General features: G+C 48.2%; 1 protein-coding gene across 4 annotated transcripts in view; it reads right to left on the reverse strand.

Moving 5' to 3' along the window:
• Positions 1–14,201, reverse strand: part of LOC8041177 (sarcoplasmic calcium-binding protein 1) — a 308,124-nt gene that overhangs the window by 42,520 nt on the left and 251,403 nt on the right. The window contains exon 1 of one of the 4 annotated variants that reach the window (XM_029993047.3): positions 3,314–3,398. The exons of the other annotated variants lie outside the window; for them this stretch is intronic. Within the exon in view, the coding sequence (XP_029848907.3) occupies positions 3,314–3,332 (19 nt within the window). The 5' untranslated portion in view covers positions 3,333–3,398. Of the gene's footprint in view, positions 1–3,313; positions 3,399–14,201 lie in introns of those variants that run through there. 4 annotated transcript variants of the gene reach the window in all.

Below are 14,201 nucleotides of genomic sequence, written 5' to 3' on the forward strand. Positions count from 1 at the left end.
GCCGACCGCCCAAAGGCCTATGATATAAATGCCACTTCAAATGCCTTGAAAGCGGGATGTAATATCGTCTTAAATCATGAACGTGCAAGGAACAGAATTCCAGCGTCTGAAACACTCGCGCCACCGCTTCACCGACCCCTCGCAAGATTGCCTTGTGTCGTGTGGACGGACGGGGAGGTTCATCGGCGGAATTGCCTCCGCCGATAGCTTTCGGAATTTTTAACCCAATTCTAAAGTTAAAAGGGACAAGCAGGCTTATAAAATGTACGTCAATACCGGCCCAACTCAACGTCTTTTACACCGGGTAAACGAAGTCCAGCTCCTCGAAGAGCTTGCGGCACACAACGCCGAACCAGGAAACCGGTGCTGGGAAGCGAGCCGATGCGAGATCGCGGAGCGGAGTCCCCTCCCTGACGTCACGGAACACCTCACCCAATCCGGGCGCGGCGACCGCAGCGACGCTTGTGTTCGCTCTCAGGGCTAATAGGAGTCGTTGCGAATTAAGGGGGTGTTTTCGGAAAAATAAGGGGGCAGGAAGTACACCCCCGTAAAAGGGGGGGGGGGGGGGGGGGGGGTGTAGGGAAATCACTGCTCTACGACTTTACGTTACGGTCAGGTGATTTCACATCTTGAAGGCCGAGTCCGTCCGAGTCGAGGAGAAAATCAGACTTGAGTTTCTTCTTTATTTTGGTGCAAAAGGGGAGGAAATAAAACGAAAACTGATTCCAGTTTCGGGTTCCATGAACATTAAAAATTAATAGGGGTCTTTATTTAGAAAAAAGTTGAAAAATCATTTCATGGTCTTTTTAATAAACATAAGGACCAAATTTTGCCATAGGAAATACATGGACTCTACTACTGTGATTTCCCATTAAAAGAGTACGAAAAAGAACTGTTTGCACTTATTTCTTTGTTTAGATGTGGTCTATGCTATGGCGGCAGCCCAAGATCACTAGTCTATAGTCGGTTGCAAGCTAAGGAAAAACCGGAAATGCCTCTCAGAGGAAAATGGAATCCTACGCCGAGAAACGCCAGCCAATCGTTTTCATGACGTCACGATTCCGTGCACCAAGCGCGATCCTTTTGAAAAAAAAAGCTTAACATGGCTGCTGGCCTTAGCAACGCGACGCTAGTTTCTCGTGACAATTATTCTGCTTTTTTGCACCGTGTTTTACCTGCCCGAGGTTACGCCACGAAATCTTAATGGTATCGGCTTGCGTTTGCAGCAGTTTTTGCGCGACAACGTGAGAAACCAGCGACGCTATCGCCAACGAAAATTTCGAAGCGGGCGCGAGGCTTAGCACTGCTGAGAGGTGAGAAGACGGTATGTTAGACAGTATCTTGGACAGAAAATGAATTGGTAAAACGGTACATTGGAAATGACTTTCTTTCTTTACTAAACAGCTATTTCGTTGACAAAAACGTATTCTAACTTATTTAAATGTCCTGAATGAATTAAATAAATATTGTAGTAGCTTAAGACACGTTTCCTGAAGGAAGAAAAAGCAACGTTGCTAGCGAACTACTTTCTCGACGGCGGAGGCACTTCAGATGGGCGCAATGCGCTTGTGGGTGGAGCTAAAAGATTGTTCTCAGGTTGCATCCGACTATAGACTTGTGTTTCTGGGCTGCAAGCAGAAAAGTAAAAAAAAAAAGAAAAAAGAAAAAAAAGAAAAATTTCAAAACGAATGAGCAGTTTTCAAAATTGCGCCTGGTGGCGGTCTGTGAAGTTTCGTTGCAATTCCGCCACGTCATGAGTTCCTTAGAACCAGCGCCAGTTCGCGGCACTATGGCTCGCTCGTGGAGTCACTTAGTCCTGGATGAGACTTGGCAGAGAACGCTAACGCGTCTACTTCATTGTATGTGTTAAAGCTTCGAAAGTGCTTCCGCAACGTGGATTCCACATCCTCTAGATCTCGGTTTTTCACACACAATAAGGAGGATGCTGGGACCCCACAAAGGACCCCCCTCTCCCTAGCCCTCCCTTTCCAGGATGCGCTCTGTATAGACTAACTCATGTTTACAAACAAACCGGAGCGCCCCTAGCGGACGCCACCGGCGCCGCGCATGCGCGAGGGAGTGTGGACAAGAAGCTCGCCGCCGTTCATAAACAAACCATTGGAATGCGATATTGTCGGCGTCCGTGTGAGTCCCCCTGCCCTTTTTTGCATTGGAATTATTGATTCTACATTTTCCTGGCGATGTCTGACTACTTTAGCGGCCTCAGCGACAAAAACGAGCCTCGTTACACCGCAAAACTTCGCGTGAATAATGTGGCATGAGACGATTCATTCCGTGTTGACGCCGCAGAGTGGACGCTAAAATTTGATTCGCATGATGAGATCCTGTTCGCCATTTTCAGTCATGATGTCGCTCGGGCTGCAAAAGTGTGAACCGTAGCTGAGATGGTCGACGTCGATATTGAAAATCGCAAGCATAATCAGACCAAGGGAATCAGGCATAATAAGTCAGTGATGGTAACTGGTAACAATGATCAACATCTCCTTGTATCTACTGCTTACACCGAGCCTACTTACCCCCCCCAACCTTCAAACTTAAGTCTTTTGAGGCCAGCACTTACTTCTTCCCATAATTTCTGGGTCAATGTTTGGTCCATGGGCCGCTGTCATTTCAACGAGCAGACGACAGCAAGCAGAAACGTTTGCAAAAGCAGACAACAACAAGCAGAAACGTTGAAAAGAGCAGACGAAAGTTCGAACGATCAGGCAGCCGTTTGAGCTTGGAGACGCACTGAACGCTGTCGACAGGTGGTTCGTACTACTTGGTGGTTCCGCGTTCAGGTTGGAACAAAAAAAAAAAAAAAAAAAAAAAAAATCTGACGACCACAAGTATTCGTGAATTCAACCCTAAGTGCTTCCCGCACCAGCAATCATGGTCCGTTAGCGTCTGGATTTTTCTTTTTTGCGGTTCTCGTTCTCGGACGAACCGAGCAGGCATAAAACACATCAAAGCTGACCCCCAAACCTTTCTTGACTCTTTTGGTACAGCCCCAGTCGCGGCGTTTTGACGAGAAGGCAGCTTTTTGTCTTGAATTCACGTCTGGCATGGCGACTACCGCCCACAGCCCCCGGACCGGAAATGCGCCGGACGCGCCACCGCCGCGCCGTGACGTAACAGAGTTGAGTTCGTGTATGAAGCGCTCAAATATTGCGCCCAATGAATACCTCATATACATACCTCCATCCTTTCAGTTCTCTCTTTTCATATGCATTAAGCACCACACCCCACCTTTTTATTCCTTAATCCCTTCCCCTGTGCAGAGTAGCCAGCAAGGGCAGAAGTCCAGACTTACCCCTCTGCGTTTCACTCATCGCTTCAATAAAATTAAAAAAAAAGTTCAGCCTTTGCACTCTCGTGAAGAAGGAAGACGAGCGGAGCTGTACTGCATACACTGCCGCAACGCACACGCGCCCGTTTTCCGCTTCTTCTCGTCCGACACGCCGCCGATCGTGGATACGCCTCCGGCGACCCAGAGTCGGTTGCACACGGCGCACGTGACGCCAAACGGGTAATCCACGAACTCCCTCCGGAGCATCGCCGTCGCGCCCGGGAACTGTTCAGCCGGCGTGGAGTGCAGTCATCGCCGGGCCTCGCGCTTGCGCTTGGCCTCCGTGGCACGATCGTCGACCGTGGCGTTGGCCCGCCGGCGCCCTTTACATCGCCGGTTCTCTTCTCGGCGGCAGCTTTCCAGGCGAGCGATGTGCTCTTCTTTGGCAAGGGAATCTGAAGCGCTCGACGCAGTGGAAGTCGAGGCGACAGCGGCTCTGCGGCGGTTACGGACCCATTCGCGCTGCTGCGTACGTCGCCGCTCCTTCCGCAGCCAGTCTTCTTTCCCCGAAAGAGCGCGCGGCCGACCCATCCTGAGTCCAGACCGAAACTGATAAGAGCGTAGGAAACAGCGCGCAAAACAGACGAGGACGAAGAAACACACGTGACGAGCGCTGTGCTCGTTGCGTGTGCTTTTTCTTTATCGTCGTCTGTTTTTCGCGCTGTTTCCTACGATGAATTCCCACCAACGCGCCGCCCAACTATCCATTTTTCTATGATAGCTGTAGAGTTCTTGTATAGACGTGCTGCAGCTGTGCATGGGCACCGCCATAACTGACTTTCAGTTTTTGTTTCCCCTGATTACGTTTACTTCACTCCATTATTACCATAGCAGGCCAGGTTATTGCCATCTTAGATTTTATTCTGTCTTTCTCCACAGCATTGGCTTTTGTGGAGGCTCGTCCACACCAATTTCAGTGGCTCAGTATCTCGGTAAAAGAAGAAAAGGTCAGCAATGGCGGCTGTATTCTGGCGCGTGTGTAAAGCGTCTATAGGCTCCCTACGGGAGCCAGAGTTTCGTGTTCATCCCCGTAGCGCTGTCTTTACTGCACGGCATGTTGATCCAGCTCATCACGTGGCTGAATTCGGCAAATAGCGACGCCGCGCGTTCGAGGCGCGCGGCGCGCTCAAAAGCAGGGAAACATACGGCGGGGCGCGCCCAACGTACTTTGCTGCACGGCACTTGATCCAGCTCCTCACGTGATTGGATCTCGGCGAGTAGCGGCGCGGCGGCACGTGGAAAACAGACGCGCAACTCTGGCTCTAGCTGCTGGATAGCTGTAGAGTGCCTTCATACACACGCGCGCTTTTGCTTGAGTGGTGACATCTCGGCCATTTTTCCGCCCAATCGTTTTTTTATGCATTTTGAAGTGCGCGCAAACCGGTGTCACTAAGCTCGAGCGCGTAGCTTTAACTAATGCATAGACGCCATTTTACCGCCCGAGTCACGCACCGAGTCCGCGAGAGCGTCACGCGCTGGAACATTCAGGGCAACAATGGATGTCTTCACCCTGAGACAGACAGACATGTAGGCACCCTAGATAGCTGGAAAGGTTGGCGCCATCTACCGGCGACGGCGGCAACCATACTGGTTGTGTGCTTGCCGCTGTCGCTTATAGATGGCGGTAGGTGCCCAGGGGCGTTTTTGTCGACAAGTGTATCGTACCGGACACGATCCTCGGGAACCTAGCCATTAACAGCTCCGCTGTAATAGCTTGCAGGAGTAGTCTTTGCTGCGTACTGACGGTTATTTCTACTTGCTGGTTCCCTGGAGCTACTACTTCTCCGGTGTGGAACTAACGCGGTGAACTAAACGCTTGTGGCAGATAAAATACCGGCATGGCCGCGAATGACGTTTTGGGCAAGCTATGTCTAGTCTACAGTGTTCTAGAGGTTGTAGTGGCAAGAGCGGCGCCCGCTTGCAATGGGCCGCGTGAAGACGGTCGACGTAGATGGCCGCGAGCGGCGCTGGAGTTCCGGGCCCTAGGTGAGGTTAGAAAATGTTTTATTTGTGGAACTGAGGGTGGGGGGATGCCTGCCGCCCTTGAAACTAGACATTGGTGACAGGAGGAAGGGGAGGAAGGTGGAGGGAGTTATATACAATGTACAAGCCCTGCAGACTTTATGTAGTCGATCAGAGAATCTAATATTGCGTTCCGGTGTTCGGGGCAACCGACATGGAGGATCTATTCTTGCAGGGCAGCTTGGTCTCACAGGCTGGGAGAGCGACTCCAAAGCATTCTTTCTTTCTTCTGCACTCCTTGGACAATCCCAGAATATACGCTATGTATCCGCGGGCACAAGGCATCCTTCGCATAATCCGGCTTGTGGGTCTTCTTCGTCGTCTTTCCATTTAAACTTGTTTATTCTGGCTGTGGTCATGGCCGTTCCTGTGCGGAGTCTTCGCAGGCTCACCCTCTTCCATCGGCTGTACGACGTCAAGGGGAGCGAGTGTTCGTCTTGTTGGAGTAGTTCGTTGCGACGTCTTCTTCTCTCTTCTCTCTTCGCGTTCTTGTGCTTTAAGTTCAGCCGGATCGGTCTCTTCTATTGTGTCCTTTCTGTCGACGGGGCGAATTGAGCCTTGGCCGGACAGGGATGCCTGTAGCTGTTCCCGTGCGGCTGCATGCGCCTCGTCGTTCTCTTGGATACTTTGGTGACCAGGGATTCATCGAATTTTAATGCTATATCCTTCAACTCGAAGTTGTTTGGCCGTCGTCTTGATTGTTCGGACGGTCTTGCTGCGACTGTCGTGTTTGCTGCATTCTTGAACTGCTTCTTTGCAGTCTGTGTGGATATAAAGTCTACGTTTTAGTTTTACGTCCCTGAATTCTATGATGGCCTCTATAGCTTGAAGTTCAGCTTCCTTGACGTTGGTTTCGCTGCATAGAGTAGCGGCGAAGCGTTTGTGGGTGTTAGCACTGTAGTATGCGATGGCTGTGCCACTTTCGTTTTTTGTTGCGTCCGTGTATATAACAGCGTCCTCGTCGTCTTCGAGAAGTGCTAACACCTCGTCTAGGTGATAATGATGATAATTATAGTCTTTATTGGCTCAGGAGAGCCGTGGCACCGCGGAAAGGCGACAGCCCGTACCAACGTTACTAGAACACTCAGTTAGGAAACTCGCCGTCGAAACCTCGGCCGCTGGCGTCCACCGAGACCGAGCCAAATACGACGACATCGCCACTCTTTATCATTTGTCTGTACTGTGGTCACCTTGAGCTTTTAGAAAGCATGCTTTTGCGTAAACACAAACCGAAAAGACTCTTTTTGTATGAAATTTATTGGAGTTTATTTAGTACAAAATGAAGGGCGCGTGATGTTTTTATAATCTTTAGTTTGCAAGGTTTTGCGGAACAATTAATGTTGTTTTTATACCACCATGCCTCAGCGGTGCTTTCAGGTAGCGCGTCCCGACCTAGGTGCATTTTAACTTCGGTAGTAATTCGCGGCGAGTCCGCTGGGGAGACGGGGGTGGCACCCCTGTAACCTCTACTGCTGTATCTGTTTCGGCGCTAAAATGGCCGATTAAAACCATAAAAGGGTTGATAACTGGGCTAGTTGGTAGTTAGACATATTAACGGCATTAGCGCACACGTATGAGGAAGAGAGAAGGGACAGAAAAGAGCGCTACACTCACAACTGTATTTACAAAGATGAAGAAAAGAAAGAACATCGTCCAGCTCCCCATAAAGATGAAAAAGGAAGAAGAGGAAGCAGAAATATAAAACAGGAATATAAAACACAAAGTCGGGTGTTCCCTCGCGCGCACAGGCTTGATACACTGGTTCTTTGAATAAACCCTAAAACCTTTTTTGGCTGTGCCTTCGTTGTCGTGGTGCAGGGTGTGTTTGCATGTCTTCGCTCGCGCCTGGTCACCCGTGTCAGGGGGGAAGACGAACCCATCATCCATGGTCGGCTGCCGCTGGGTCGTCGTGCCTGACGTCTCGCGGCACCCGTGACTCATGCGAGTTCTGCATTGTCCGTCTTAAAAAGTTTTTTTCCTTGCTTGTCAAGGCTACCGATGCAACACTAATGCATTTAGTAGCTGCGGATATGATGTAGAAGGCTTCTACCACTTCGCGGGTCATTTTATCCTTGTGCCTCTCTAGGGTTATTGTTTCCCCGAACAGCGGATTACAATTGCACTCCTTGCAATGTGTTGCAAGATGGCCTCCCACTGTGGCTCTCAAAGAATAATCATGCTCGCGAAGTCGGTCGTTAAGACACCTGCCTGTTTGCCCTACGTAGACCTTGCCGCACGAGAGTGGAATCTTGTATACCACGCCTGAAGTGCACGGAACAAAAGGTTTAGCATGTTTTTTTGTGCACCTCTGTCTTGTGGCACCTTCGGCTTGCGAGTTGACTATGGAGCAAATTTTGCTCATTTTTTGCGGGGCTGAAAATACCACTCGGACCCCATACCGACCTGCCACGTTCTTTAAATTGTGTGACGTCTTGTGAAGGTACGGGATTACCACCGGTCTTGTCTTTTCTACATCCAAGCCAAGAAACAAGATGTAGAAAAGACAAGACCGGTGGTAATCCCGTACCTTCACAAGACGTCACACAATTTAAAGAACGTGGCAGGTCGGTATGGGGTCCGAGTGGTATTTTCAGCCCCGCAAAAAATGAGCAAAATTTGCTCCATAGTCAACTCGCAAGCCGAAGGTGCCACAAGACAGAGGTGCACAAAAAAACATGCTAAACCTTTTGTTCCGTGCACTTCAGGCGTGGTATACAAGATTCCACTCTCGTGCGGCAAGGTCTACGTAGGGCAAACAGGCAGGTGTCTTAACGACCGACTTCGCGAGCATGATTATTCTTTGAGAGCCACAGTGGGAGGCCATCTTGCAACACATTGCAAGGAGTGCAATTGTAATCCGCTGTTCGGGGAAACAATAACCCTAGAGAGGCACAAGGATAAAATGACCCGCGAAGTGGTAGAAGCCTTCTACATCATATCCGCAGCTACTAAATGCATTAGTGTTGCATCGGTAGCCTTGACAAGCAAGGAAACAGACTTTTTAAGACGGACAATGCAGAACTCGCATGAGTCACGGGTGCCGCGAGACGTCAGGCACGACGACCCGGCGGCAGCCGACCATGGATGATGGGTTCGTCTTCCCCCCTGACACGGGTGACCAGGCGCGAGCGAAGACATGCAAACACACCCTGCACCACGACAACGAAGGCACAGCCAAAAAAGGTTTTAGGGTTTATTCAAAGAACCAGTGTATCAAGCCTGTGCGCGCGAGGGAACACCCGACTTTGTGTTTTATATTCCTGTTTTATATTTCTGCTTCCTCTTCTTCCTTTTTCATCTTTATGGGGAGCTGGACGATGTTCTTTCTTTTCTTCATCTTTGTAAATACAGTTGTGAGTGTAGCGCTCTTTTCTGTCCCTTCTCTCTTCCTCATACGTGTGCGCTAATGCCGTTAATACGATTAAAACCAAAATAGAAGTAGCGTGCAGTTCCTCGAGTGGCCGCTGCGGAAGAAATGGCGGCGCCATTAGCTCGGTTCTGGTGGACAGATTGGAGCCACTTTTTCAGAGCTGTCTCTATGGCAGTTTCCCAACTGAGTGGTTCTAGTAACGTTGGCCCGTACCATGGAGGCCCGCGGTGCCACGTCTAGTGATGATGATTGTGATATGATATGTACTTCCGGTGTGATTTTTTCTCGTCACTTCATTCTTTCCTTAATTTTTCGGAGTGGGTCTAGTGTCAACCACTATTTCGTCTTCCCAGGGTGGAGGAGGATTCGTAAACACCGGGTAGTTTTCTTTACAGTACCCGAGATCTTTAAGGACCTTCCCCGGGCCCTAGGAGAATTTGTGGCAGATGTGCGATGAGCGAAGAAGAAGGCGAGGCTGAGGCGGTTCGCTTCTCCCGAAGGTTGCACCGTAGCGCTTTTCTTTGTGGTGTAGTGGTGGGGAGTGTTCACCGTTCCGTTGCCGTCTCGGTCATGAGTGCAAGAAAAAAGACGGACCCGCACTGCTTCGCGCCGGGATGCAAGTCAGGCTATCCCGGTCAACGAGGGCAGCTGGAGAACTAGCGATCGCAAGCCGTTGCTGTTTCGTGCGCCAAAGGAGGAGCCGCGCAGACTTCAGTGGGAACGAAATCTGAATCCAGAAGGCCTCTCCGGGACATCAGCGATGTGCGAGAGATATTTTGAACCGCGCCTTTTCCTTCGGGACTGCGTGCACATCGTGAATGTTGAAGAGGTTAGGATTCTATCCACAATATATTAGGACTATTTTGTAGTCTTTTTGCGTACTATGTTGCTGGATATCTATCATCTGCTTGCTGTGTATGTCGATGAAGTGTATTACAACTTTTGAGAGGTCATAAACCAGTGTGTTGGCAATACTTTTTTTTCGTATTGGGGGTTGTTGTAGTTTGTGTTTATATTGTATTTTAATGCTTCATGTACTCCCAATTGAGGTATTTTTTCTTCATAAACTGTTTTCCACAAAAAAACAATTTGTTATATTTTCGCCAGTTGCAGTGGCACCTTGGCCGTTCCCAAACGCGCTCGGGCGTGCACCTTACACAACGCTGGTCCCTGCATCAGCAACACGATGACAAAAAACAATACACCAGTTTATTGTTCCTCTCACCATTAAAAAAGTGAGAGATTTATTGAGATTTGTATGTCGCTTTTCCCTTGTTATATCGGTATCGCCTGGTTTCTTCCGCCTCTATTAAGCGTGTATCCGAAGTGATAGCGTTGCTGAACGACCTGTCAGTACTGGGAAGGGGGGGGGGGGTCAATATTAATCAAATAATCTCCCTCAAAAACACGCGAATATTGAAAGTAGAGGATGACATACACTCTACAGCCATTAATCCAAAGGAAGACCTACAATTTCTCACATTAGCAATTGTTCTGCGTCGCGAAAAGCTCCAGTCGAACCACAGTAGTACACGCCAGGCAGCGCCGACGACGAGGCTGACGGGGCACGTTCCTAGGGCTCAGAACAGCAGCGCTAGGGGGTCGTCTACGCACAAAATCTTCACGGGGCGGCCACCGCTCTTGCCACTAACACTCTCTAGACACTGTAGTATGGTCCATAGGGCGTACAGTCCTCGAATATTACAACGTGTTTCCACGTCAGATCGTACAATGACTGTCCGAGACATATTTTTGATATTTCTGTAAAAACATATATATGTGAAAGCCTTGTTCTTGCGAGGAACATTCAGCTATATGTAAACGCGCCGTAGCTAAATTTTTCCAAGAGATATACAATTGAGAAGCTCAAGGCGTGGACAATGTTGAGACTTCCCTATGGTAATTTGCACAGCCGCCAGCGTCCCACCATAGCAGGCACGTATTTAAAATGTTTTGAATTTATTTTATAGACAATTTACAACGTGCACACCGAATATCAAAAAATCACATATGCAAAAAGAAAAAAAAAAAGATATCATTCCTTTGCAAACTAAAACAAAATAACACGTCCTAGCGAAACATTCAAATTTTTGACCAAGAAAAACCTTTATGAAAAATGTCGCAAAAAATCAAAATGTGCGTCTTCAAATGCAACTTACGAATATAAAAAAAGAGATTTGCTTAGCGGTCATTGTAGTTTTGTCATCAATGCAGAAACGTAAGTCATTCATTTAAAGGTATCAAAATTGCACGGCGATATTTAAAAAAAAACTCCAGTTTTTATTTTTTTTTAAACTCCTTAACTTTTTGCCGTGATGGCAAACTATTGAGTAGCATATGACCTCCAATTGAGAAAAGCGACAACAGACCTCCGCTCAAATTGAGCTAGGATGTCTTCGTTAGAGGGGCTTTGCCGCACGACGTCGGCTCCCAATAGAGATTCTCCAGAACAGGCAAAGTACGTTCTCTAGAACCAGCTAAGTTAAATGGCCTCATCTTTAAAGGGATGCTGAACGGGAATCTGGATTCCACAAAGCACGGCAGCAAAAGCGTGCAACGGAATGCTACAAACATGAAAACCTCACTCATACAACGATATATTAAACGGATGACCGTATTTTTCAAAAAAAGGAGGCGCATTTGACAGGTACGTTCACGTCTTGATTTTCCCACAAGATGGAACGGCCTCGCGTCTTCTCCGCCTCGCCGCCTTGAGAGGGCAAAGCGAACAGAGGAGGAAACAAGATATCTTGACGTCACGCGCCTCGTCGGCCTCGTTCAATCTCGACCTTTTTTTTTCCAAAAAATACGGCCGTCGATTCAAGATATCGCCTTACGAAAAATGTAGTAGGGATCGTAGCGTCCCGCCTACAGCTCCTGCATTGTTTTCTGAAATCCAAGTTTCGGTTCACCATCCCTTTAAAGGTTGTTTTAAATTAAAAACTGAAAAACCCTGAGACTAGGAAGAAAGACGTCGATGAAGCAGAGGAAGCACACAAGGCTCGAACGGCGCTGAGATTGTTTGAAATCGAGTTTTAATAGGCTTCAGGCATCCTTACTAACGGAAAAAAGAAGACAGAAAAAGCACACAAAGAAGGAAACTACTTTTCCGCAACGTACGTGTGCAAACACTAACAGGAACGGATAACTACAACAATTCGAAAAAAAAGGGAGGGGGGGGGGTTAACTTTGTTAAAGCTTATCAGTGATTTTCACCGTGGAACAAAACAAAAACGTAGACATAAAAAAACTTACGAAGACCAGAATAGCTTAAAAGTGTGAAATATAAAGAAACCTTTGCAATTTTATGTCTAAAAAGAGTTAGTGTTTTTTTACCGCGTTTCCGTGCTGCCCAGTTGTGGTCGATTCTTTTAGCTACCGTTTATGATCTTTTTCGAACAATACCACTGTAGTGGACTGCCATAAAGGTACACGATTCTAACACTAAATTAAATGTGTTTCGACACCTCCGAGTACCGTATTTTCCGGGCTATAGTCCGCGGACTATACATGTTTAAAAGTTCGAATTTCTGGCGCAACGTTTTGTTTGTCCTATGTCACAAGGACCAGAATCAAACGAAGCTCAAGATACAAAATCGACCTAATTTTTTCAGTGCTTTTTATTACAACTTGCCTTTTCTTAACAAAACAGGTTAAACGACTTAGTTTAAAATCATTCTGAAATGTTGTGCTGAGTGTTGTGTTTTATTTCGATAGACCTAGGGTTATAAGAAATTTTATGAAAAAAGGGGAAAACCATTCGCTTCGCCGTCTTTTCTTTGTCCTTTTTTTTTGTTGAGGAAAACTAGAATAAACTCCTTAATCACATTATCTTTTGGGTATCCAGTCTTATTAAAGCGGTCAAAAAGTCGCTGTAGGGCAATTTCTATCTGTAGGGAGCTCTGGTAGTCGTTGATGGTTACGTTCAAGCAAACTTTTATTTACACTATCTACAAGCTGCAAGCGATGCGATCTGGCGTGTCGTTGCCATGTTGATTCGACGCACGAGCTCTCAATCTTCTCTTTTTTATTTTGTCGTCTTCGATCTCTGAGTGCCAGGGATATGGTTTACCCCGAACCACTTAAACGTTTGAAAAAGAAGAAGAAGCACCTTGTAGATGGTCGATCCTTTTTCTGCGTTCCACATTATTTTTGAAAGATTGCCGAGGCCTCTGGATTAGAGCCTGATCTGTTCCTTCGCTACGAAAGAAGTAAGCCTCTTTTATACCCGGACCTACAAATCATACTCCTGAAGGCCGCCAGCTACGTGGACACTTTAAATCTGGGTCCTACCAAGGTGCTCCCGGATTTTCCATCATAGAAAACTCCGATGGAGAGCCTTCATCAGATGGAAGACCGCAATCAGGCCCTTCGGTGACGGCATTAGCGAAAGATCAAGCCGGCCAGCCAGGCCAAGAGAGAACATCAGGTCAAGCGCTCAAGGGTGTCAAGCGACGCAAAGGAGAAAATGACGACAAACCTGACGATGACGACCAAGATGAGGACATAGGAGCGTCTGAAGTAACATCAGACTCTACCATGCACGTCGACGAGGAGAAAAGTGACCTGGAGGGATTCATACTCGTTACACACCGACGTCAGCCAACAACTGGTGTGCCAGTTTTACTGACCCCAGTCAAAGATGACCAACGACTCCAAAAACAGAATCCGCTCAAACTAAGCGAAGAAATAGCGGCAGCGGCAAACGCCCCTCTTGTGAGACATCATTTCACTGCTCGGGGAGGTCTCCTTGTAGATGTTGCAGACGCTGCTACCGTGAACAAGCTGCTGAAGGTTCGTTCTCTCTGTGGAGTTGCGGTCCAAGCAACCATACCGAAGACCTACATGCGGAACAACGGCCTCGTGACAGGGGTACCTGATTGGTACTCGGACAGCGAGCTAACGGAATTCCTGGAACCGGCTGGTGTGATCGCAGCCCGCCGACTCTACCAACGTCGCGCAAAGGTTGGCGAAGGGGCTAAACCGACTGACCGAGTCGTTCTAACTTTCCGGCCAAACACAGAGCGCCCAGTAAGAGTGAGCCTTGGGTTCACCATACATGAGGTCTGCGATTATGTTGAAGCCCCCTCCCGATGTTTCAACTGCCAGGCACTCGGACACATAGCCAAATACTGCAAGAACGCTGTCAAGTGCAAAAAGTGCGCAGGACCACACGCAACCAAAGACTGGAAGGGAGAAGACCCCGTGAAGTGTGCAAACTGCGGTGGGGACCATCCCGCAAGCTACGTCAACTGCAAAGTGCGCCTCGGAGCACTCGCAAGAAGCAAGGCTTTTGTCAATGGACCACGACAGGCTTTGAAGCCAGTGGAGGCCGTGGAGGTCAACGATACGGCCGCATCGCAGAAATCACCTGTTGCACCAGTTGCGATGTCAAAACCTACAGACAGCCAAACAACATCTGGCATGAAACCACAGGAGGGGCGACGAAAATATAGGAAA

The sequence above is a fragment of the Ixodes scapularis genome, unplaced genomic scaffold (genome assembly GCF_016920785.2).
Source record: "Ixodes scapularis isolate PalLabHiFi unplaced genomic scaffold, ASM1692078v2 PGA_scaffold2__306_contigs__length_199485367, whole genome shotgun sequence".
NCBI classification, from domain to species: Eukaryota; Metazoa; Arthropoda; class Arachnida; order Ixodida; family Ixodidae; genus Ixodes; species Ixodes scapularis.